The sequence below is a fragment of the Erinaceus europaeus genome, chromosome 12 (genome assembly GCF_950295315.1).
Source record: "Erinaceus europaeus chromosome 12, mEriEur2.1, whole genome shotgun sequence".
Classification (NCBI taxonomy): Eukaryota; Metazoa; Chordata; class Mammalia; order Eulipotyphla; family Erinaceidae; genus Erinaceus; species Erinaceus europaeus.
In genome coordinates, this window is record NC_080173.1 from 75,408,776 (window position 1) to 75,431,548 (window position 22,773).

Sequence of the window (22,773 nt, forward strand, 5' to 3'; positions counted from 1 at the left end):
AGGCAGGCAGGCAGGCAGGCAGAATCTCAGGTCCTGCTGCAGACCTCCAGAACCCAAGCCTGCACAGTAACTAAACCCTAGGTGATCTGTGCATGGAGTGTGACCACCAGTCCAGTGACTGCTTGGTGGGGACCCTGGAGGTGAGCACAAGCCTTTATCCCCTCTACCCTGGAACCAACATGCAGAGGCCAGAGCCAAGCTGGGAGCCAGATCCACATCTGATCCCTCATGAGCTCCTGCCTCGTTCTCACCAAGTTCTAGAAGGACACAAGCTTTATCCCTTAAGTCTTGACCCTTGGGAGTCTGTGAGTATGTGTTTTCCACTCACTGCCAAGTCTGTGAAACAAAGCCTGACCTCATCCAGGTGCCAAGACTCCTCGTCCTCTTAACACTATTCTGTCTCTCCCTTCCCTTCCCTTCCCCTCCCTTCCCTTCCCTTCCCTTCCCTTCCCTTCCCTTCCCTTCCCTTCCCTTCCCTTCCCTTCCCTTCCTCTTCCTTCCCTCCCTCTCTCCCTCCTTCCTTCCTTCCCTCCCTCCATTCTTTCCTTACTCCCTCCTTCCTTCCTTCCTCCTTCTCTCCCTCCCTACTTTCTTTCATTTTTTTGCCACCAGGGTTATCATTGCAGCTTGGTGTTGGCACTACAAATTTCCAGCTTCTGTCGGCCATTTGCCCCCCTTTTATTTGAAAGGACAGAGGGAAATTGAGAGGGGGAGAGGGAAGTAGAGAGGAAGAGAGACACCTGCAGTGCTACTAGACCATTCATGAAGCTTCACCCTAGGCCTTGAGCCTAGGCCATTGCTCATGATAATGTGTGAACTCGACCAGCGTGATACCACTTGATCCCCTGAAAACTGACCTCCTAAAGCAGGATTATGGTCATATGTTTGCTCATGAACTGGTTCGCCAAGGGAGAAATAGGTCTGTGCAGGTCTTAGGGAAAGAACCGGATTTAATTATTCTGCCCTTTTCTCTCACAGATACAGAGTGGCTTATATGCCATCATTCCTGCTTTGCCATAAGCTTCGTAGGGTTTCCAGGACAAATAGATAACCATTTTCCTTCTAATAAATTGATAGCTTCTTTACCTCTTCTGCCTCTACTAGCACCTAAACTTTTCTCTCGGGATCCCATTCCCTCTGCTCCTACAATCTTTACTGATGGTGGAAAAAGGGGAGCTGCTGCCCTTATATATTACCCAGACAAACAATCTCCCAAACCTCTCTTTACTGAGCTTCCTGATAATTCCCCTCAGTACAAAGAACTTTATGCTGTTTTTCTTGCACTAAAAGCTGTACCAGAATCCTTCAACCTTTTTTCTGACAGTGTGTATACTGTTAACTTACTTCCATGGCTTGCTCGTTCTTATGTGAAAATTGATGACAACCCACTTTCCCCTCTCTTGATTCAAATCGCCTCTATGCTCTGTTCTCGAACCCAACCACTGTATATTCAACACCTTCGTTCCCACAGCCCTCTTCCTGGTTCCCTGTCCGAAGGGAATGCCGCAGTTGACCGCCTTGCCTCCACAGGAACTTTCCCAGTCTCTGTCTCTGATCCTGCTAATTTTCATTCTCTAACCCATGTTAATCTTAAAGGCCTTCAAGCTCGATTCCCTGATGTTCCTGTACCACAGTTAAAACATATCCTCGCTACATGCTCTTCTTATGCAAGTCTCATAAAGACACCTGCTATCCAGACCCTTGGGGTTAACCCCCGAGGTTTAAAAGCTAATGCTATTTGGCAAATTGATGTCACCCACATACCAAACTTTGGCAAACAAAAATATGTGTTTGTCTCAATTGATACCTTTTCTAAATTTATGTGGGCTACAGCTCAGACAGGAGAAAGTGCTAAAAAGCTTGTAAGCCATATGCTCTCTTGTTTTGCCGTTATGGGGGTCCCATTATTTTTGAAAACAGACAATGCACCTATGTTTACAATCAAACAATTTAAAGATTTTTGTTCCCTCTGGAATATTACTCATACCACGGGCATTCCCTACAATCCACAGGGACAAGGCATTGTCGAGAGGGCCCATCAAACTCTGAAGGCTCAACTAAATAAAGATAAAGGAGGAACATATCCCCCCAATATCCAGCTAGCAAAAGCCTTAACTACGTTAAATCTCTTTAATATTTACAATAACTCGGCCTTAACCCCTATTATTCTTCACTGGCAAACACCATCTACCCTCCCATCTATTAAGGTCAAATGGAGAGACCCACTCGATAAAATTTGGAAAGGTCCTGACCCATTATTGACCATGGGAAGGGGTTTCGCATGCATTTTCCCTCAAAATTTCTCTAAACCTGTCTGGGTTCCTGCCCGCCATGTCCGACAATACCCGCAGGATGGCGCTGTTATTCCTGAAGAACAAGAAATACTACAAGAGGACCAGATGCAGGATACATCCCAGGACCCGTAATACGACATGGCAGAACCTGCAAAATCTGGCTCACAGAGACCTCTCTCCTACCCTTTCCCTGTATGTCTTATGTTATAACTGGCCAGTTGTTTTTGTGAGTGAGTGTGTTGAATGACAAAAAAAAACTTTTTTTTTTGCATGACCCATCTGCTTGGAGTACTCTAAAAGGTTATTGGCTTTATATAAAAATGCTGGACGCAGCCAAAGTTTCTGGAGATGTCCAGAAACATTCCAAAATTTTTTTTTCTTTCTCCCTCTTTTGAATTTTATATATAGTTTTGGTATATATGTAAGTGTTTAGTCTTAAACTGTGTGACTAATGACAGATTTAAATTTGTTTTTAAATAATGTGTTTTTATAACAAAAGTTCTTTTTCCTCCAGTTTGTTATAACTAAATGTTTATGGGTATGTCTCAAGTTTGGTAACACTAACTTAACGGTCAGAAGTGTAACCCTACAGCTACACTTTTACCAGACAAGGTAAAAATTAATTGTTAAGGTAACTTACTATTTAGGTAAAAGTCTAAATGTTCAACGTGACTATTCATTCCCAAAACTAAACTATATAAATTTTATATACAGGACACCTTTGAAGGGCCCCCAAAGGTGCCCTGTAAACTATCTTGTGGAAATTAATCCACAACAGATCTGGAATCAATCTGGCACTGTAAACGTTAAAATCATTGTCACGAATTTGCATTAACTCTCTAAGCAATTTGAGTCTGTTTAAAATACATATTTTAGCTAAAATTGGTCTCAAGATCCTGCGGTAGAGGCTGCTACAGGAGGTCACATTAGATGACCTTTAAATAAAATCAGAAAGAGATTCTAAACCAATTATAATCATCGAGGTATCAACTATAACAAACCTATAACTTGTTACAAGTTCAAATTAACCACGAGAAGCAGATTGTTTGTGTTTCTTTCACAGGAATCCCGGAAAAACCATCTGAACCCCTGCACACCCTGATGTCACTCACTAGATGGCACGACTACTGTGGCACACCCCCCGAAACCCTAGATGTCACTCAACGCGATCTGAAGAACCTGATACACAAACTCCAAGGACAGAACTTTCTTCATGCCTGGTTACCGTTCCTGCTTCTGACCTGCTTGTTATGTGTTGGCAGTTCCAGCTAGCTATCTACAAAAGAGCAACATTCCAGCGGCTGACCTCCCTCATGCAGCGTTGCATCCCCTGCCAATTCTTCCCCTAGCCATCTACTTCGGACTGAGACTTGTATCGGACTTTCTGACATACCCTATATACATTTTACACAATTTTGAAGCAGCTTATTTCCCTTCATGCTGCTGGTTTTTCATAGACTGATCCTGAGTAATTCATAGACTTTACAGACTGTTGCCTTGAGGACTATACAATGCCAAATAGCCCCTCTGTTTGGTGGGTCATGCCTCCCGCCTCCCCCTCATTATGTACCCTTGCCCCTTTCCCCACCCAAACAGGGAATGTTCCTTTACACACCAATCCTTCCCTTCACACCACACTGGCTTTTACTTCTCCCCTACTTGTCCCTTCCTATTTTGTTATATCATTTAGGCTTATGCCCAAAAGGTTTCTGCCCCATGATAGTCTTTTATAGACTTTGTACATCTTATGCAATTACTAGATAGAAAGATAGAAAAGATGTAGAGATATTGTGAAGAGATGGTTGAGCAGGCTGTGCTTAAACCTATGAGATGAGTCTCTCCAGGTAAGTCTCTCTCTCTAAAGAGGGGTTGAGCACAGGAGGATGCATAAATCTCACAAGGTTGGCAGCCATTTAAGCCTTCCCTCCTCCACAGAAAGTCCTACATCTTCCCACCTGAGCATGGCATTCCTCTAAAACATTTAAGCCTGCTCCATTTTTCTTTACTGTGTCCATTTAGATATAAAGGGATAGGAGTAGATGTTGCTGAGGAGTTATTCTGATGCAGTCTCCGCCCCCAGGTTTTTCTATGCCCCGCTAAATCCTAGAGTGCCCCCTTTCAACCAATCCTGGCCCTACACGTCACCCCTGGTTGTCGCCCAATAAAAAGCCCCCTCACCCCTCCCCTCTCTCTCTCTGGGCTCTCGGCTTTCCCTCTCTGAGGTCTCGCTCCCTGCTCTTCCCCCGTGGTCGGCCATTGCCGGCTGGCTCCACGTGGTCTGAACCAAACCTCCCCCCCATCCTATAATAAAGAATTGTGTACCCCTTTGCTCTGGACGTCCGCTCTCTTCTCCATGGTGCAGCCCGACACCAGACCGCCGCAACAACATAGCAGCATAGCACCCCAGCCACAGCCCACAGTCCTGTGTGGATTTCCAGATGCGTGCTAGGCCCTGGGGGCTGCCTTTATACATGATGACCACTTCAAAGCAGCAGTGTGCACAGCCTGGTATGACCCTCTGTAGGCATCTTTATCCAGGTCGTGGCAACCACCAGTTCCCCCAGCCCCCTGATCTATTTACCTTAGGGTTGCTTTCCTTACAAAACACCTGCACACATGTCATGTGGTTAAAATAAAAATATATTTAATACATATCTCCATCAAGGAGCCAGACAGAGAAGGTATGAGTACTCAGGAGCAAACAGGGTTGTTTTGTTTTAAATACAGAGACATAAATAAAAATAACTGTACACAGAGCAGCTAAATGCAGGGTGGCGTGACAGCGCCTCCTGGTGGTCACTGGACATGATGCAACCAGAAGAAGGTTCCTTGCTTTAGAATCAGTCTCTCCAAGGACAGGGGAAGGTCCTAACCCTCCATCATCTGGGGAGGGTGGGCTCAAAGGAAGCTGCACTCAGTCCAAGCTGCTATGTGGTAGCAAGTCAAGTCAGGCACTTGGAGGAGTAAGGAGACAGGGACATAAGACGGGAAGTGCGGCGACATAGGCTCCCCCACCGCCCCAGGCCCTGTGATGGTGGGTGATGGAGAGCCGCTTCCATCATTAGATTCTGTGCCTGTACTTTCAGCCCCTCGTGTGGGCCGCTGGAGCACTGGGATGGCAGGGCTGCCCCGCTGCCTCATCCTTTTTCACTTCGTAGGGAAACACGGCACCAAAGATATCTTCATGATAGCGCTTCTGGCTCTTGAAGGGAAAACAGAGGCAATGCATCAGCTCTGCTGGGGCCACCTGGAACAAGCTCCAGGCTGAGAGGAGCCACTGGGGCTCCCTGTCCCCCTCACACCTACACTTAGGAGCTGGGCTCCTCTCTAGCTCTCTCGCTCAGGTTATGCTTGGAGCTCACATGGAAGCCCCTTAACTCTTGTCTCTGTGTTCTGGTGTGGACCACCTAACCACCACCCCAAACTTTTGGACAGATAGCAAAGTCTAGCAAAATCTGCCTGGAGTTTGTCTGGAAAACGTAAGACTATGAGATAAATACTATTGGGAAATCCTGGTACTTTCTTCCAGTCTTGAAGTGTCACAGTGCTCAGTAGCTTGTTAGAGGCTCTGAGACGTCTTGTAGTATAACCATGTCTTTGCCTTTGTTGAACTGAGCATATCCCATACTTGCCGAACCCTGAAACCTTTTTGATGTTGCCAAATATCTATCAACTGATGGAATGTGTTTTGGGAAATGCCCATAGTTTCCTTGTGTTCTTCAAACACGTCAGATTGCTCTCACCTGGGGCCTCGGTACATTCTGCTCCCCACAGAACAGTCCTGAGTGCTGCTCCTTCAATATCCACACGGCTCAGCTCCACTCCCTTCCAGCATTTTCTCAAATGTCACCTTCTCAGTGATACCTGCTCTGACCACCCTGTGGACTCTGTCCTACTTCCCTGCTTAAGAGTTCTTTAAAGCACTGTACATGTCACTCAATTTTATTTGTCAGTCTCAATAGGGTAGAGGGTCCATCCAGGAAGGAATTATTACCAGTTTTGCTTAATGCTCTACCCTCCAGGACAAGTAGGTGCCCAGTATATTAACTGGATGAATGAATGAACGAACGTATCTTAGGGAGAGGACGGATGTGATATCTCCTTAGGGGACTGATGTCTTTGAAACTACAGGGGAAGATTGAAGTCTAAACTCTCACATGCACTGCTGTGGACCCTTAGGGTCTCCTTTCGTTCCTGTAAAGTGTGTGTGTGTGTGTGTGTGTGTGTGTGTGTGTGTGTGTGTGTGTGTGTGTGTGAAGTTCCTGGAAGGGCTGTGTGAACTGCCACATGAGACCTTTGGGCAATGCCAGCCCAGTCCAAGCTCTTGATGAATGTCATCATTGTTTTTGTCATTAATATGAGAATCCTTCCTGCTGATGGGGATGAGGTGAGCAAATGCCAACCTTGGAGAAATAAGCAGGAGACTCAGGCAGAGGGGACAGCCTTCCTGTCCCTGGTCCTGCCTTCTTTGGGGCTCCTGGCTTCACAGACCCTTTCTGCAATGAGGTGGGGCAGGGCTTCGGAACAGGTGGAATAATAGAAAATGTGTGTCTTCCTTCTAGCTGGCAACCTGACTGGGATGTACAGTCAGGCCTCTAGCAGCCCTCCAGCTCTGACCCCCAGCCACCTCTAGGATTCCCGTGGGGTCTAGGACTATTCTGAGCCTGACTCTCCTGGTCCTGGCTCCTGACCCTGTGGCATTGACCTGCTCTCCTAATCCAGTGCCAGTCGCTATACCTTCAGCTGGAAGAAGTAATCCTCCACCTGCTCCTCGCTCAAGCTGAGCCTGGATGCCACCAGCTGCTTCAGGGTGCAGGCCACGTCTCGGGCCATACGCACACCCCCACAGATGTAGAGGTGGCCCTGCTCCTCGTGGAGAACACGGAGCACCTCACTGGCCAGCTGCTGTCGCAGCAGGTCCTGGACATAGACCTGAAACCAGAGGGAGTCAGGGTCAGCACCCACTGAGAGCAAGGCTCACAGAGGCAGCTGTTGGCCACCAGGGGGCATTGAAGAGGCACGATGAGCAGCCTTCTCACAGAACCTCAGAGTGAAGACAGACACTAGCAGCCTGCAGGCCCAAGCCTGGGCTGGAGAGGTGACTGCTGGCCACAGTCCTGACCTTGAGCAACTAGCTATCCTCAGGGCTCCAGGATTTCTCTGAATCCACCAGGCACTAAAGAGACATCCATCAAACCACTTCTGCTCAGGGCGCTGAACCCCATCTGTTTCCACCTTCCAAAAAGGAACCACTTTCCATAAGATTTTCATTGCAATTCAGAGCTAGGCACACAACTGGGGCTCCCCGTTTACACAGATGCTCAGGAACCATACAAGATGCCAGTGACTCCACGACTAAGCATGGAGCACTAAGTCTGACAGGAACTCGTTTGGGACACAAGGCCTGAGCCAAGAGTCTGTTCCAATCCTAGAATGATGGAGCGAAGTCCCCCCTAAGGGACAGTGGGCCTAGGTGGGGGCAGCCCTTGATCATAAGCTGGCCTGGACCCCTGACCTCAGGAAGTGGTGTATACCAGGGACAGGCCTGGGACTCCAAACAGGCCAGATACTGGGGTTAACCCAGCACATGACCCTGATTCAGTCCTGAACTCCTCAGGGCCCGTCTCTTCTCTTGGGGTACTTAAGGGTGACAGATCCTCTGCTGGTTATAATCAGCCTTCATTTCAGAGCCGAGGAGGTGATGGTTCAGGGATCAGGGACTCTAGGGGGCCCATGTCTGCCGTGTCTACCTTGGGCTGGCCGGGCAGGCGAGAATAGGCTGTGTGCACCTCATGCAGGACCCCTTTCCGGGCCATCTCCAGCATCTCCTCTCTGTAGAGGTGGTCTTCATCCGGGTGGCGGCACCCGAACACCAGGGTCATGCGGCCCCCCTGGAGGCCTGAAAGATGCAGCAGGCCGTAGTTACCAGGGTGGCCACCAGAGGGCGAGCATGCACTCCAGGTCTGCGGAGCCAGGCCCCAGTTGAACTCTGATCTCACCCCCACAAGGATCCCATTCCCCACTTTGCAGATGGGGAAATGAGTCCCAGGGCATTCAGAGCACTTTTTCACAGTCACACAGCTAAAGTGCAGGAGTAAGGCTGCACCCAGCCCACCAGAAGTCAAAAGCGAGGCTTTTTCTATTATGTCCACTGCCTGGAGAAGGCTCCAGAGTGGGAGAGGAAGGTGCTGACTCTAAGTCCACTGGGCCCACACAGGCAGGGACAAACTTGGGGGGTGGAGAAGGAAGTATATATGAGTGGTGACACAGTTCTGAGGCTCCATTCTTACTCTCAGGCAGGTGCTGGCCACCTGAGACCCTCTCTCTACCCCCTGAAGACCCTCCCCGCATCCAGAGCCCAGGGAACTCCCCTACCTTTGTTTTCAGCTTCATAGAGTCGCTGCTGCCAGAAACTGCGGAAGGGAGCGATGCCTGTGCCTGGTCCGATGAGGATGCAAGGCTGGGAGGCGTCCTTGGGGAGCTGGAAGCTGCTGGCACTGAAGACAGAGGAGAGAGAGTCCTGTCTTCAGGCCCATGCCCACCAGCATGCACAGGCCAGGGGCTGGAGAGCAGGGTGTGGCTGGGGGCAGTGCATGTGCATGGGGGCTGAAGACTATAAGCTTGAGGCTGACCGCCCATGCCCTACAGGAGGCTTTACCTTCCCCAACCACACATACCATCACCTCCTCACCCTGGGGTCCTCTCAAGAGGGCCAGTCCTCCTCGTATCCCCAGCCCACTGCTGGTGTCATCGTCACCCCAGCTAGACTTGACCTTCTCTACAGCCAGGTGCAGCAGGGAGAGGCCCGGCATCACTCAGATGCCTTTACTGTGTGCCGGGGTGGGGGGAGCACCAACCCTAGATCCTCCCCCTTCAGCCCCAGAACCCAGTGCCCCACAAGGACAGAGAGGAGGGGTGATTACCTGCGCACGAAGCAGGGCACTGGGGCTTGGGGCTCTAGGCTGCTGAGCCATGTGCTGCAGACGCCATGGTGCAGGGGGCCCTGGCCACCTGCAAGGAAAGCACTGACCTAACCAACACCGCCCCTCACTACCCTGTGTGAAGCATCCCTGCACAACGCCTGCACCCATGCCTCTCCCAGCACCCCTCGGGCACTCTGCAAGCTTTATCAAGGGACACTTCCCGGGACTCAGCTGCTATGCACCAAGCCTGCCTTTCCTCCCAACAGTAGAGACAGCACTCATTGAAGGTCACTCATGTAGTGGTCATAGAGCTCAGGCCACAGCTGTTTCCCTTAGTCCTACTCCAATACACTTTCAAAAGTTTCTCCAGGTCTCAGCCCTACAATCAGCTCCACACGGAGCAGCACAAAGTTGACCCTTCAGGACAGTCACTCTCTGCCCAGAGCAGCTCCTTAGGAATAAGACAAGCCTGCTCATCCAGGTCAGCCTAGCTGTCCCTCCTGGGCTTGTGGGAACCTGCTTTCTTGGAGGCCAGGTGGTGGTGCACCTGGTTAAGCACACACAGTATGAATCACAAGGACCAGCGCAAGGATCTGGGTTCAAGTCCCTGGCTCCCCACCTGCAGCAGCGATGTTTCACAAGCAGTGAAGCAGGTCTGCAGGTGTCTCTCTTTCTCTCATTCTCTGTCTCCTCCTCCTCTCTCAATTTCTCTCTGTCCTATCCAATAAAATGGGGGGGGGAAAGGCCTCCAGGAAGCAGTGGATTTGTAGTGCAGGCACTGAGCCCCAGCCATAACTCTGGAGAGAGGAAAAAAAAAATCTGGGCTTCACCCCCTCTCCAGTTGTGTGGCCTCACAGGGACCTGGGCCCCACTTGAGAAGTCTCTCTGGGTTTCCTTTGATTGTGCCTATTCTGTCTGATGGCTAAGACTTGAAGAAACTGTCTTGGAGAAACTTGGAGAAAGTATCTTCCAGCAGAACACTCTCTGCTCAAATTTTCACAGTTGTGTGACTATACTTTGCAGAGCACAGAGAGTAGAGTGTGAATCGGCCCTTAGCCATCAAGCTTTACCCACAACCACAGGGCTTGTTGCTTAGTTACAGGGGGGCAGGCAGGAGCACAATGTACCCAGGGGAAAAGAGGCCAAGGTTTCCAGATCTGTCAGGCCTCATCTTCTGCCCTCACAGGACTCTGCTCTTGCCTTCTTCACATACACAATGAGGGCTGGGAGACAGCTCAGAATGTCAGAGCACAAGACTTGTATGGCAGAAGTCCCAGAGGTTCCAGCTTCAGTCCTTGGCCACCATAAGCCAGAGCTGAATGGTGCTCTCTTGTCTCACTCTCTCATAAAACTGAACAAATCTTTTTTAAAAAACAAATAAACAAACAACAAGGGTAACAAAAGGGGAAAAATAGCCTCCAGGAGCAGTGGATTTGTAGTGCAGGCACCGATCCCCAGCAATAACCCTGGAGGCAAAATAAAATAAAATAAAATAAAAAAAAAACAACAACCAAACACTGGGGCTGGGTGGTGGCACACTGAGTTAAGTGCACATAATTCGAAGTCTAAAGACCTGCATGAGGATCCCGGTTTGAGTCCCCGGCTCCCCACCTGCAGGGGGAAGCTTCACAAGCAGCGAAGCAGGTCTGCAGGTCTCTCTCCCTCTCTGTCTTCTCCTCCCCTCTCAATTTCTGTCTTATCAAAAAGAAAAAAAAAGCCACCAGGAGCAGTGGATTTGTAGTGCAGGCACCAAGTCCCAGAAATAACCCTGGAGGCAAAAACAAACAAACAAAAATAACAAAAAACCCAAACACTCACATAATGATAATTACCTACATATTCCTCTGCCCCAGAGCAAAGCGTCCCTGCACAATCCCTGCACCCGTGCATCCCCAGCACTCTCCTTGGCACTCTGCAAGCTTTACCAAGGGGCACTTCCTGAAACACAATCAATCTCAATCCCTCTCTCTCTCTCTCTGACATGCATGCACAATTTCAGCATTTCAGGCCACATTTCCATTCAGAAAGAGAGAAATAGAGACCACAGCACTGGAGTTTCCTCTGATGCCATGTCGCCACCCATGTGGTGCTGGGTCTCCAACCAGGGAGGTCTGAATGACCAGGCATGCACTCCGCCTGGTAGAGCTACCTCTCCAGCCCACTATGAGACTCTCTTCACTGAGCCCTGAAGGTGGGGAGCTCCATAGGAACAGAGGTGCTGAGCGTGGAGGTGAGAGCACATCACTGCTGAGTGAGTGAAAGTACTGGCTGTCAGTGCAGAAACTTCCCCTGGGGTGAACCAGCAGGAAGGCTGCGGATCACTACAGCTCCACTAATTCCTGGCTATTTTCTGCAGCTGAGCTTGTTAAAATGTCCCACAGGACCACAGAGAGGAGAAGAGTGGTTGGGACTGACTGCCTAGTTGGTGTCAGACTATCTGTGTATGAGTCTCTATTTTCTATTTCTTCTATATTACTTATTTACTGGGTACGGACAGAGAGAAATTGAGAGGGGGTTGCCAGGTGGGTGAGCGCACATGTTACACACCTAGTTGAGCGCACATGTTACAATGTGTAAGGACCTGGGTTCTCTCTCCCTCTCTTTTTAAATTTTTTTATTATCTTTATTTTTATTTATTGGATAGAGACAGCCAGAAGTCAAGAGGGAAGGGGTGATAGAGAGGAGAGACAGAGAGAGAGTTGCAACACTGCCTCACCACTTGCAAAGCTTTCTCCCTTCAGGTGGGGACTCAGGGCTCGAGCCTAGGTCCTTGTGCACTGTACCAGGTGCGCCACCACCTGGCCCCTGTCTCTCTCCCCCTCTATCTCCCCTTTTCCTCTCGATTTCTGGCTACCTCTATGCAATAAGTAAATAGAGATAATAAAAACATTTTAAAAAGAAATTCTAAAAAGAGAGAGAAATTGAGAGGGAAGGGGGAGATAGATAAGGTGAGAGATAGAGAGACACTTGTAGACCTGCTTCACCACTCATGAAGCTTTCCTGCTGCAGATGGGGATGGGGCATAAGCCTAGGTCCTTGCACTCTGTAATGTGGGTGCTTAACCGGGTGCGCCAGCGCCCTGCCTCTTCTCTGATCTCTACTTATTGCCAGCGTGACTTTGAACACGTGACTTAGCATTTCCGTGCCTCAGTTTTCTCCCCTGTAAAATGCACACAGCATCTATCTCACATCGAAGGGCTGGCTTGGTGGCTGGCTCACTGTCATTTCTCCCACGCCTCCAGCTGCTCTTGGTCCCTCTGGAAGGCTCTACCAATCCCACTTAAATGGCAAGGCGACCAAAGCTCAGGGACATTGAACAGCTGCCTAACAAGCCCCAAGCTGGACTGTGAAAGCCCTGTCTCACCTCGGGTCCGGTAGGTGAGCACAGCCACGGTGAGGTGGACCTCAGTGGGTATGTGCTCCCTGGAGGAGCTGATGGAGTAGTACCGGGGCTTCAGCAGAGGGAGCTGGGAGAGCAGGAAGCCAGCAGGCACCTGCAGGGACGGGAACTCCTCCAGCACCTCCAGGAAGGTGGGGCTGTTGGCAAACTTCCACTTGTTGTATTCTGAGGGCTGGAAGACAAAGAGTGTGACGGACTTCAGGCAGCTACTCTCCCCCACGGGACACTGAGGGTTACAGCCCAGTGTTTAGTCAGTCCTTCATTCACTCCTTCAACAGACACTTGAAGTACCAGCAGCTATCAGGGTGCCGAGAACAGACAGCCTGGAGAACTTATTCCAGCCCTGGAGGGACTCAGCCTAGTGAGCAGCGTGGATATAACTTGTGTGTTTACCACTGTCAGCAAAGCATGGGTGGGAAGTAAACGTATACCATAATCCAATTTGGGGCAAGGCTTTGGAAGCACTTGGTCTTGAGTTTGAATTTGGACTGGATGCCCTACTGGCAGGATTTTGTACTAGTTACTTAATTTTTTGTGAAATGAAGATAGTAGCACCTGCCTCTTAGAAATGTAGTAAGAGTTAAAGGGGAGGGGGATGTGTGCCACACTGGCACAGCACAGACACAGGATAATGGTAGCAGAGGCAGCTGAAGTCAAGATAATCAGTAAAAACAATGTTAAAACAATGTCCAGGGACCAGAGAGAGACATCCCACAGGGTAGGGTGGCTGCACTGTCATGCACAAAGACCAAGTCCACATGGGACATACTGCGGCACCAGAGGAAACGCTAATGCTGTGGTGTCTCTCCCTCTCCCACTGTCTCTCTATCTGAATGAAAAAGTCATCCTGGAGGTGGGTGGTGCACCTGGTTGAGCACACATGTTACAACGCTCAAGCACCCAGGTTTGAGCCCTCGATCCCCACCTGCAGTGGAAAAGTGAGTGGTGAAGCAGTGTTTCAAGTGTCTCTCTGTGTCTCTTCCTCTCTATCTCTCCCTTCCCTCTTGATTTCTGTCTCTAGCCAAAAAGTAAAGATAATTAAAAAATTATTTTAAACAAGTCAGCCTGGTAATAGTATGAGGCCTCAGTGCCACCTAAATAAATATATGCACATAGGTAAATAGATAAATAAATATAGTCTGTGCCCTCTAAAAAGACTTGGGCCTAGAAAGTTTCAGGCAAATCAATTTATTCCTTAAATAATGAATTAATTGACAACAATTCATTATGATATTATTATGATGAATTCTATTATTAATTATGAGTCAATTATAATGGACACATTAATGGTACCACCAGTGTAGCCATCCAACTGTCTCCCTAGCCCAATCCTCTACATTACCCATCCGCCAACACTTCCTGACTTTTAAGCTTGTTCCAGGTTTAGAGACTTGAAAGTCAAGCAAGACAGAGTGACCCTCCTTTTCTGGCTAATTTTTCAGGAAGTGCACTTTGGCTGTAGCCTGCAGAGCTCAGGAAAATCCAGCTCACTCCAAACAGCCACATCCTCAAGACAGGATGGGAGGTGATGCCTGCTCCCCACAAGGCTTTGGCCTGCAACTTTCACTTTGAGAAGTGGAGGTGGACTCCCCTTGGGAGTGGAAAACCAGCCCTAAACTGGGACCCGCCCGTTGCCCCAGCCCCAGCCTTCACCTGGCACAGCTCCTCCAGCCTCTGCCTCTCAGCCCCGTCGGTGGTGAGCTGGGCCAGTTTTCGCAAAAGCAGCTGGCTTGGGGGGGTGGTGATGTCCAGGAAGTAGGTGAGGGCCTGGCTGAGGGAACAGGAGGGTAGCCGCTTGTCCTTGGTCCAGTAGCTGCCTGGATAGGGAGGGAAAGAGTTAGGATGTCAAAAAAAGGGCCCACTCAGGCTTCCCAAAGGATGATGAGGTATCTGAGGCCGTCAAGCTACAGAGGAGAAAGACAAAGAAGCTGCAGTGCTGGCCTCATAGCAGCAGTGGACAGGGAGGTGGCAGTCCAGAGACAGGGCTGCAGCACTAGCTGATCAACATCTCTCCAAGGACCACTGAAACAGCTCACAGGCAGTGTGCTGCTATGCCATGTGCATGACCTAGGCTCAAGCTTTGAACCCAGCACTGAAGGAAGCTTCTGTGTTATGTTCTCTCTCTCTCCCATTCCCTCTCCCTCTCCCTCTCTCTCTTTTTTTTCCTTTCTAAAAAAAAAAAAAATGAAGAAAAAAAGATACCAGTTCTTCAAAAGGCGCACTGATTGACATGATCCTACACAATGAACCACAGCAGAGTCCAGACCCTTCAGGCCCAGACCTAGCACAACTACAGGTGAACTATAGACTCAGCAATTAATTTGTCAAAGACTCGTGGACTCCTCCTTATGTGCTTAGAGCAAATCTATGACTACAGTCCCCTGGGATCTCCAAGAGGTGCCGGGCAAGAAGCTCACCAGCGTGAAGTAAAATGGCAAGTCTGAAGGAAGAGTCCCCAGAGGCAGTATGTAGAGGGTTCATAGCATGGACCCTGGAGCCACAGATGTGTGTTCAAAACTGCCTCCCCACTTGTTCACTGGGTGACTGGCCCTTCCATGCCTTGGGTTCCAGCCCTGTGGAACGGATGTGAAGACTAAAGCAGCCTTGACGGGATTGCATGAGCACTGGGTGAGCTGTTCCGTAAACATTCGGTAAAACAGAATTATGATTTCTCTAGACTCAGGGCTCAGTGAACTATACCTGTTTCCCTGCAGTCATGATGACATCACTGTTCCCTTATCTCTGAGTTTCAGGCTCTTTAGCCATCTCTTGAACAAAGGGGTCAAATCCAGACTCCTGTTTCTCTGACCCTCACCTTCCTTTTGGGGGCCCTCTCCTTGGAGGGCACAGTATCTGGAAGTATCATTATCACTGTGACATATAAGGCCAGGGAGTTATTCCAAAAGGACAAGGGGGTCCTGCCTGTGGACTTCCTTAGTTCACCCACACACACACACACACACAGCATGTCACCACGTTGTGCTCAGCACATGGACTGAGAGCCTCCCTGAGCACAGAGAGGGGTGCACGACCTCCCTAGAACAATGTCCTTTCCCTGGTGGGGACAACTATAAGGAGCCCCACTCTACTGGTCATTAAGGCCTGCCCTTCCCCTCATTCTGGGAAGGTGGAAGTGAAAGAGACCCAGTAGGAAAGCAGTAAGAAATCACAACGTAATGAACATGGAAGGAGGTTACACATGTGGGGGTCTAAGGTGCTTTAACCCTCTTTTCTAACTTTGGGGGCACATTTCCATGAGTCTTGGGAAAGACTAGTGGACAAATCCCGGCACCTATCTGTTGCCAGGAATTGTGGTGGAGCTATGTGTTCTTCATGACACCTTTACAAGGAAGGCTGTAGTATTTCTGTCTTGGAGGTAAAGGAATAAAGTTTCCAGAGGTTGATGGATATGCTCAAAGTCACACAGCTAGTAAGTGAAGGATCAGATACTTGAACCTTCAAAGTTCCCCATTTTATACAGCTCCCACATTTCTCTGTTATGTCACCAAGCAAGCTGTCCACAGGAGGCAACTGGACAACATGTGTAAAATGCTGGCCCATAGCAACTGCCCAGGAAATGCTAGCTGCTAATTGTTATTGACATGTCATAGTCAAACTATTATGCATATCTGCTTCCTATACAAGGTACTGAGCTCTCTGAAGGCAGGCAATGCATCTCTGTCGTCCCAAGTTCGGGGTGCCAGTATGCCGGGCTAGCTTCGCGGTGGTAGACAGAGACCCGGGGACACATGGCTGAGCAGAGAAGCTGTTTAATCTTTATTCACGAGTGAACGGTTCAAAAACTAATCTAAACTAATCACCACACCATTCTGGCTTGCCTCCTTCTTCTCTGGAGGCAGAGTCAGGAACTCAGGAAGTACGTAGGATAGGGGACAGGGAGAAGGAAGAAGCGCGAAACTAGCAAGGGCTAAACCAAATCTCCCGGAGGTGGGGGGAGTGAGACCAAACCAATGTAACAGAAAAGGGCATGTGACTAGACCACAACGTCAAGCAATGTAACAGAAGCGGAACCAGGTGCATACCAACACATCTCATTCTCTTTTCGTAGCCCAGGCCCTGCCTGGTGTGTAGCTGCAACGAGTTAAAATTTTGATTGGAAAATAAATGAATCAATCAACAAAATGTTGGCAGGGGAAATGGCTCATGGGGTAGGTTGCCTGCATCGCCATGGGTAAAAGCCTGGTTTGAGCTCCAGCACCACCTGAGAGGTGCTTTGGCAATGGAGGAAGATTTGAGGCTGTGGTATCTATCTATCTATCTATCTATCTATCTATCTATCTATCTATCTATCTACTTATCTATCTAGATGAAAAAGTGGTCCAGAGTGGCAATGCTACGCATGTGCAAGGCTCTAGTTCCACCTGGAAAAAAAAAAATATCCAAGGTAAGCAAAAAAGTGAAGGGAGAGATTCTTCAGCTTCTGGTGTTGAGTAGATCATTCCAAACAAGCACTCCTGCTTGCAAGGCTACTTAGTGGAGGTTAGGGAGGGCCACACTTCTGCAGAGGACAGGGTTGGCTGTTTGCAGCTCAGGCCCGGACCCAGCCTGTCAGCAGTGTGTGTGCATTTGTGAGTAGGGGGCTGGTTGGTGGGAGGGTACTGGGCCCTCAGCGAGGCTGAGCGTGGGGCTCACCAGTCTCATCCAGGTTCTCCAGGTACACAGGTTGGTGCGGTGCAGGGCCATCCACCACTCTCTCCAAAATGCCTTGGACCAGCACCGGCTGGTTGCTTGGGAAGACCCCGAGGTGTTCTCCAGGCAGGTAGCTCAGACCCTGGTTGCTCTCAGAGCAGAGTTCCACCAAGAGGATGGTGTGGCTGGAGTAGGGAAAAAGGAACCATTGGTGATGCTTCTAGGATTCCCTCCAGTACTCCCTGACAGATGGGCTGCTTGTTCCAGGAAATGTGCCCTCCTTCCATTTCCTGTCCGGGTTCCATGACAGTGGGTCTTTGGCCTGGGTGTGGGACATGGGTGTGGGACAAGACATTCCTTACGGGAGTCAGGTGGTAGTGCAGCGGGTTAAGTGCAGGTGGCGCAAAGTGCAAGGACCAATGTAAGGATCCTGGTTTGAGCCCCCAGCACTCCACCTGCAGGGGGCTCACTTCACAAACTGTGAAACAGGTCTGCAGGTGTCTATCTTTCCCTCTATCTCCCCCCCCTCAATTTCTCTCTGTCCTATCAAACAAAAAAATTAAAAACTAAAAAGTGGCCACAGGAGCAGTGGATTCATAGTGCAGAGACCAAGCTTTAGCAATGACCCTGAAGGCAAAGAAAGAAAAGAAAAGAATAGGGAAGTTTACAGTGGAGAGGAGGGGACATAGGAGAACTCTGGTGGTGGGAACTGTGTGGAATTATGCCCCTGTTAGCTTACAATCTTATTAATCATTAAATCACTAATAACATATTAAAAGAATGAGAAAAAATGGTTGGAATTCCTTTCACTCTCTGTTTGATGAGAGAGGGAAGTGATTAAGGAGAGAGGAAGTGAGGCAGTTGTCTCATTCTCATCGGGAAAAGTGGCCAGTAGGGACCAGCCACAGAGGCACGGATAGCACAGCAGTTAGCCATGGAGCTGTCCTGCTGATGGCATCATAACTAGTACCAGCAAGCACCTCCCACTCTCCTTTCAAACGCCGTCATGCTCTGGTCTTTGTCTCATTGAAGTCTGCAGAAAAACAAACAAGAAGCCTCGGACTGCCCCTCACCTGGATTTCGGACTCTGTAGATTCCGCTGGGATTTGAGCCTCAGGGTGAATACATTCTTGGAGTGCATCTTGCTGAGAGCTGTAGACAACAGAGTCAGTGACCGGGCACACTGAATTTTTTTTTTCTGCCACCAGTTTTATTTCTGGGGCTCGGAGCCTGGACGATGAATCCAGTGCTCCTGGTCACCAGTTTTTGTTTTTTGTTGTTGTTGTTTGTTTGTTTTTTCTTTTTTTTCTTTTTTGCCTCCAGGGTTATTCCTGGGGCTCGGTGCCTACACTACGAATCCACTGCTCCTGAAGGTCATCTTTCCCATTCTGCTGTCCTTGTTGTGCTTGTTGCAACCATTATCGTTGTCATAGCTGTCGTTGTTGTTGGACAGGACAGATAGAAATGGAGACAGGAGGGGAAGACAGAGAGGGGAGAGAGAAAGGTAGACACCTGCAGACCTGCTTCACCACCTGCGAAGCGACCCCCTGCAGGTGGGGAGCTGGGGGTTCGAACCGGGATCCTTACGCCGGCTCTTGCGCTCTGCGCCATGTGTGCTTAACCTGCTGCGCTACCACTTGACTCCCGGTTTTTTCTTTTTTTGATAAGACAAAGAGAAATTGAGAGGGGGAATAAGAGAGGAAGCAAGGCAGAGAGACACATACAGTACTTGCTTCACCACTCGTGAAGCTTCCACCCTGAAGGTGGAGAGTGGGGGGCTTAAAACTGGGTCTTTGTGCATGGTAACATGTTTAACTGGGTGCACCACTGCCGGGTCCCTGGTGAAGTGGCTCTTAAGCACTGGTGGAGGTGTGTCCACATGCCTTAGGGTGTCCCACTGTAGTGAAGCTGAGGTTTCCTTTCCTTCTCCCCACTGTGCTTCTAAGACTGGTCTCTTGCTTATTTGTTTTGGACCAGAGCATCTCTCAGCTCTGGCCATGGGTGCTGCTAGGAATCGAACCTGGAAACTGGTGTGCGAGCCCAGTATATCACTGCTATACTATTTCCCTCCGCCCCACGTCTGTGCTTCTAAATCACCATGGGACACTTAGTCCAACAGGGGGTGGCTTTGCCATAGCAAGGTACTGGGAGACCAGATATGGGGACTTCTATAATAGTCTTGTGACTTGCAGGGGTTCAAGTCCCAACTTGGACACAGCTAGTGACTTGATTCACCACCCTGAATTTCCGTTTCTGTGCTTTCTCACAGGATACATAAGCATCAGGGTTCCCTTAGACAAGGGCAAAGAGCCCAGAACCATGCAGAGCACAGTTCAGCAAACAGCCTTTTTTAGACACCAAGCCTTTGAGTCTTATACTTCAACAAGGTCTTTAGTGAAAGAGAGAGAGATGCTTGGCTGCCATCAGATGGTCCTGGTGGTCCTTGACTAGAAGGAGGTGAGTGAGCCCCGTGTGCTACTGGAAAGCAGGTACCTTTGATGAGATCCAAGGGCTGTGAGTCCTGCACCAGCCTGTAGTGGTTCGGGTCCCAGTTTGCATTGGAGGTGTAGAGCTTGGGGATCTGAATGTGGTTCCTGCCTTGGACATCAAATATCTCACAGGCTGCCTGAATGAAGTTGGAACAGACCATTGTTAATCACTGTCACCACCGTTGCAGCTACCATTTTGTAACTCCTTACAACTGAGTTAATTAGTGCCTCATACAGAACTCTGAAGCATGCTTATCAGAATGGGCTGTTTTGAGGACTCAGAGTGGCTGGGCTTGGCACATACAGCAATGCTGTCACTGGATATGGGCATCCAGTGTTTCCTTTCATCTGTATCCCTACACTGGGAGGCAGGCTGGGTTATACCTATTTTCCTGATGGGGATTCACATGTGGGAGGCTGGGGCTTGGGCGTTATGCCTTAACTAAGCAGGAGCTCCTAAGTACCATTTCTGGGTGAGACACTTTGCTTAAATGAAGAGGTCTCCTAATCAGTGGGACCGAGTTGTGGGCCAAAAAGAGCTACTGAGCTAGTTCTTGAGAACTCAACTGCAGATGAGAATGGGGCTGGCTCAGGGCAGAGAGGCCACAAACCAGAGAATCCAAATGTATTATTCTCTGTGGCTGGGAAATGAAAACAAGACCAGGTTGGAGGTGACCTGGCTAACCAGAGGGAGAGAGGTCTTAATCTCGAGGCTGAACCCCTGGATGGGGGAAGCTAAAGCCTTAGTCACCTCCTACCAGGGAACACCCACAGGTGCAGCTCTTTTGTAAAGGAGGACTGAGAAGATCAGCAGAGACTGAGCCACAGACATCCTGGGAGTGAAAGACCACAGCCTCCCTGTGCACATAGTGGGGCAGCCCTGCTGGGAACTGACCTTGAAGGTTTGCACGGCCCAGCCTCGGAAGGCCTCTTCCTGTCCAGTGAGCTCATCTCCTTCCCCTATTGGGGTGAGCTGAAAGGCCCCCAGGTGGGACAACTTCTGGTCGATGTCATGAGCAAAGGCGCAGAATTGAGGGTACATGCTGGAGCCAAGACCAAACACAGCATACCTGAGGAGGAGGAGACACACGGAGCCTGGGGTGAGCCAAGTCACAGGTGTGTCCCAGTACTAACACTCCAGCTGAGCACAGGACCACCAGGGTCTGCCTCCTTCAGGTCCTCCATGGCCCCTCCTGAGCCTTGTCACCAAGTCCCACAAGTGACTCCATTCTTGGCCTGCAGACCTCTGACAGGCTCTTGGTTTCCATGCATTGACCCTGGACACACTCTCACTGGACCAGGGCAGCCCAGAGAGGACCCTGAAACCCAGACTCTGGCCCATGAAACAGGATTGAGACCACTGAGAGGGGAGGAGTACCTGAACTTATTGGCGAGCTTTTTCAGCATGAAGAGGGATTTCTTCAGTTTCTAGAAAGACAGAGAAGCACATAATCTCAGGAAAAGATTAACAAAGACATTGCTTTTTTCTTTTATTTTTATACCATAGCACTGCTGCCTAGTGATGCTGGGGTGATGCTGGCTTATGGTGATGCTGGGGTTTGAACCTGAAGCCTCTGGTACCTCAGACATGAAAGTCTTTTGCACAATCACTACATTCTAGTGAAACTCTCCTCCTCTTTCTTTTCTTTCTTCCTCTCAGGTTGAAAGTCTTTTGCATAATCACTACAAAGCAGTGAAACTTCTTTCTCTTCCCTTTCCCTCCCTCTCTCCATACTTCTCTCTTTCTTTTTCTTTTCTCTTCTTTTCTTTCATTTCTTTTTCCAGTGAGTGAACCCAGGGTCTCACAAATGGGCAATATCACCACTTAGAAGTTTCCCTAGGCCAATAATGTTTTTAATTTTTCACTTTAGGGAGCAAAGAAGAGATGAGAGACAGAGAGAAGAGAGAGACACCATAGCATAGCTCTGCCTTCCACTGAGAATTCTTAGTGCTGTTCTCAGTGTTTCTATGTGGTTGGAACCCGTGATCATGCTAAGCTGTGTGCTCTACCAGATGAACTGTCTCTTGGCTTTATAATATTTTTAAAAGTTATTCCTGTCTTAACAAGGTTCTTTTTTAAATCCCCTTTTGAGCACCAGGAAAAGAGTCTCAAATGGGTTAAGTGTTCCCTAATCTCCTCAGGACATGCTAACCCCCCTCATGCCTCCCTAAGATTTGCCTATTACTCCTTTTTAAGAGGACAAGCACCAGTACCCGGTTAAGTTCAGTGACACTGCTTTTGTTTTGATTCTCATGAGTTTTCCTTTTTGCTTGTTTTCCAGTTTGAGAGAGTGATAGAAAGTTTCCTTCAAACACAACTGTTTGGGGACTGGGGAGGATGCTCAGCAGCAGAGCACCCGCTTTGCAGGGGTGAGATCCTGGGCTCCACGTCTGACACCAATGTGAGCACCAGTGACAAAAAGTGAGTAGAACACTGTGGATAGTGAAGCAGTGCTGCTCTCTCTTCCTCCTTCTCTCTCATTCCCTTATTCAAAATGAAAGTTAATTGAGTTGATGAGATGAATTAGTGATAGAACACCCATGAGACCCTAAGTTCATTCTCTGACATTGCACACACAAGAATTTTAAATTACAAAGGTCGAATCAAGTTGCTGGAATCCCTTAGGTAGGTGATAGAGATGGCAACACACACACATAAGATGATAATGAAGGAGGCAGGAAAATGGCTGACATTAGGACAACCCAGAGCGTTCCCAACACTCACTCTCAAATGCTCTCCTTCGGACATGCTAAACCCCCCTAAATCCTTTCCTTAGTTATCTCTGGGTCCCCCACCCCCAGACCTCAGGTACCTTGGCCACCCACCTCTCCATTGCTGGGGGAGTCCCCATTCCCAAATGTGCTGGTCACCACCAACAGCAGCTGTTCCTCCTCCAGGCTGCTCAGCGAGTACTCGTCCATGCAGAGGACCTGCGCAGCACCCAGGGCAGACGTCAGACCCCCACGCCCATCCGACACCTTGTGCTTCCCTTCCCCACTTAGGCTGACACAGGTGT

The 22,773-nt window shown here is 49.2% G+C and overlaps 1 protein-coding gene across 3 annotated transcripts in view; it reads right to left on the reverse strand.

Moving 5' to 3' along the window:
• Positions 1 to 4,916: 4,916 nt before the first annotated feature.
• The window catches only part of NOS2 (nitric oxide synthase 2), a 50,886-nt gene continuing 33,029 nt past the window's right edge, over positions 4,917 to 22,773 (reverse strand). For 2 of the 3 annotated variants that reach the window (XM_007530738.3, XM_060204003.1), the window contains exons 14-26: positions 22,583 to 22,687; positions 21,135 to 21,184; positions 20,652 to 20,826; positions 19,761 to 19,893; positions 18,341 to 18,419; positions 17,271 to 17,452; positions 14,271 to 14,434; positions 12,582 to 12,789; positions 9,218 to 9,305; positions 8,670 to 8,791; positions 8,045 to 8,193; positions 7,032 to 7,226; positions 4,917 to 5,496 (exon numbers count right to left, since the gene is read on the reverse strand). In XM_007530738.3, the coding sequence (XP_007530800.1) occupies positions 5,377 to 5,496; positions 7,032 to 7,226; positions 8,045 to 8,193; positions 8,670 to 8,791; positions 9,218 to 9,305; positions 12,582 to 12,789; positions 14,271 to 14,434; positions 17,271 to 17,452; positions 18,341 to 18,419; positions 19,761 to 19,893; positions 20,652 to 20,826; positions 21,135 to 21,184; positions 22,583 to 22,687 (1,770 nt within the window). In that variant the 3' untranslated portion in view covers positions 4,917 to 5,376. The remainder of the gene's footprint in view (positions 5,497 to 7,031; positions 7,227 to 8,044; positions 8,194 to 8,669; positions 8,792 to 9,217; positions 9,306 to 12,581; positions 12,790 to 14,270; positions 14,435 to 17,270; positions 17,453 to 18,340; positions 18,420 to 19,760; positions 19,894 to 20,651; positions 20,827 to 21,134; positions 21,185 to 22,582; positions 22,688 to 22,773) is intronic. The other variant, XM_060204004.1, reaches the window with a different exon arrangement.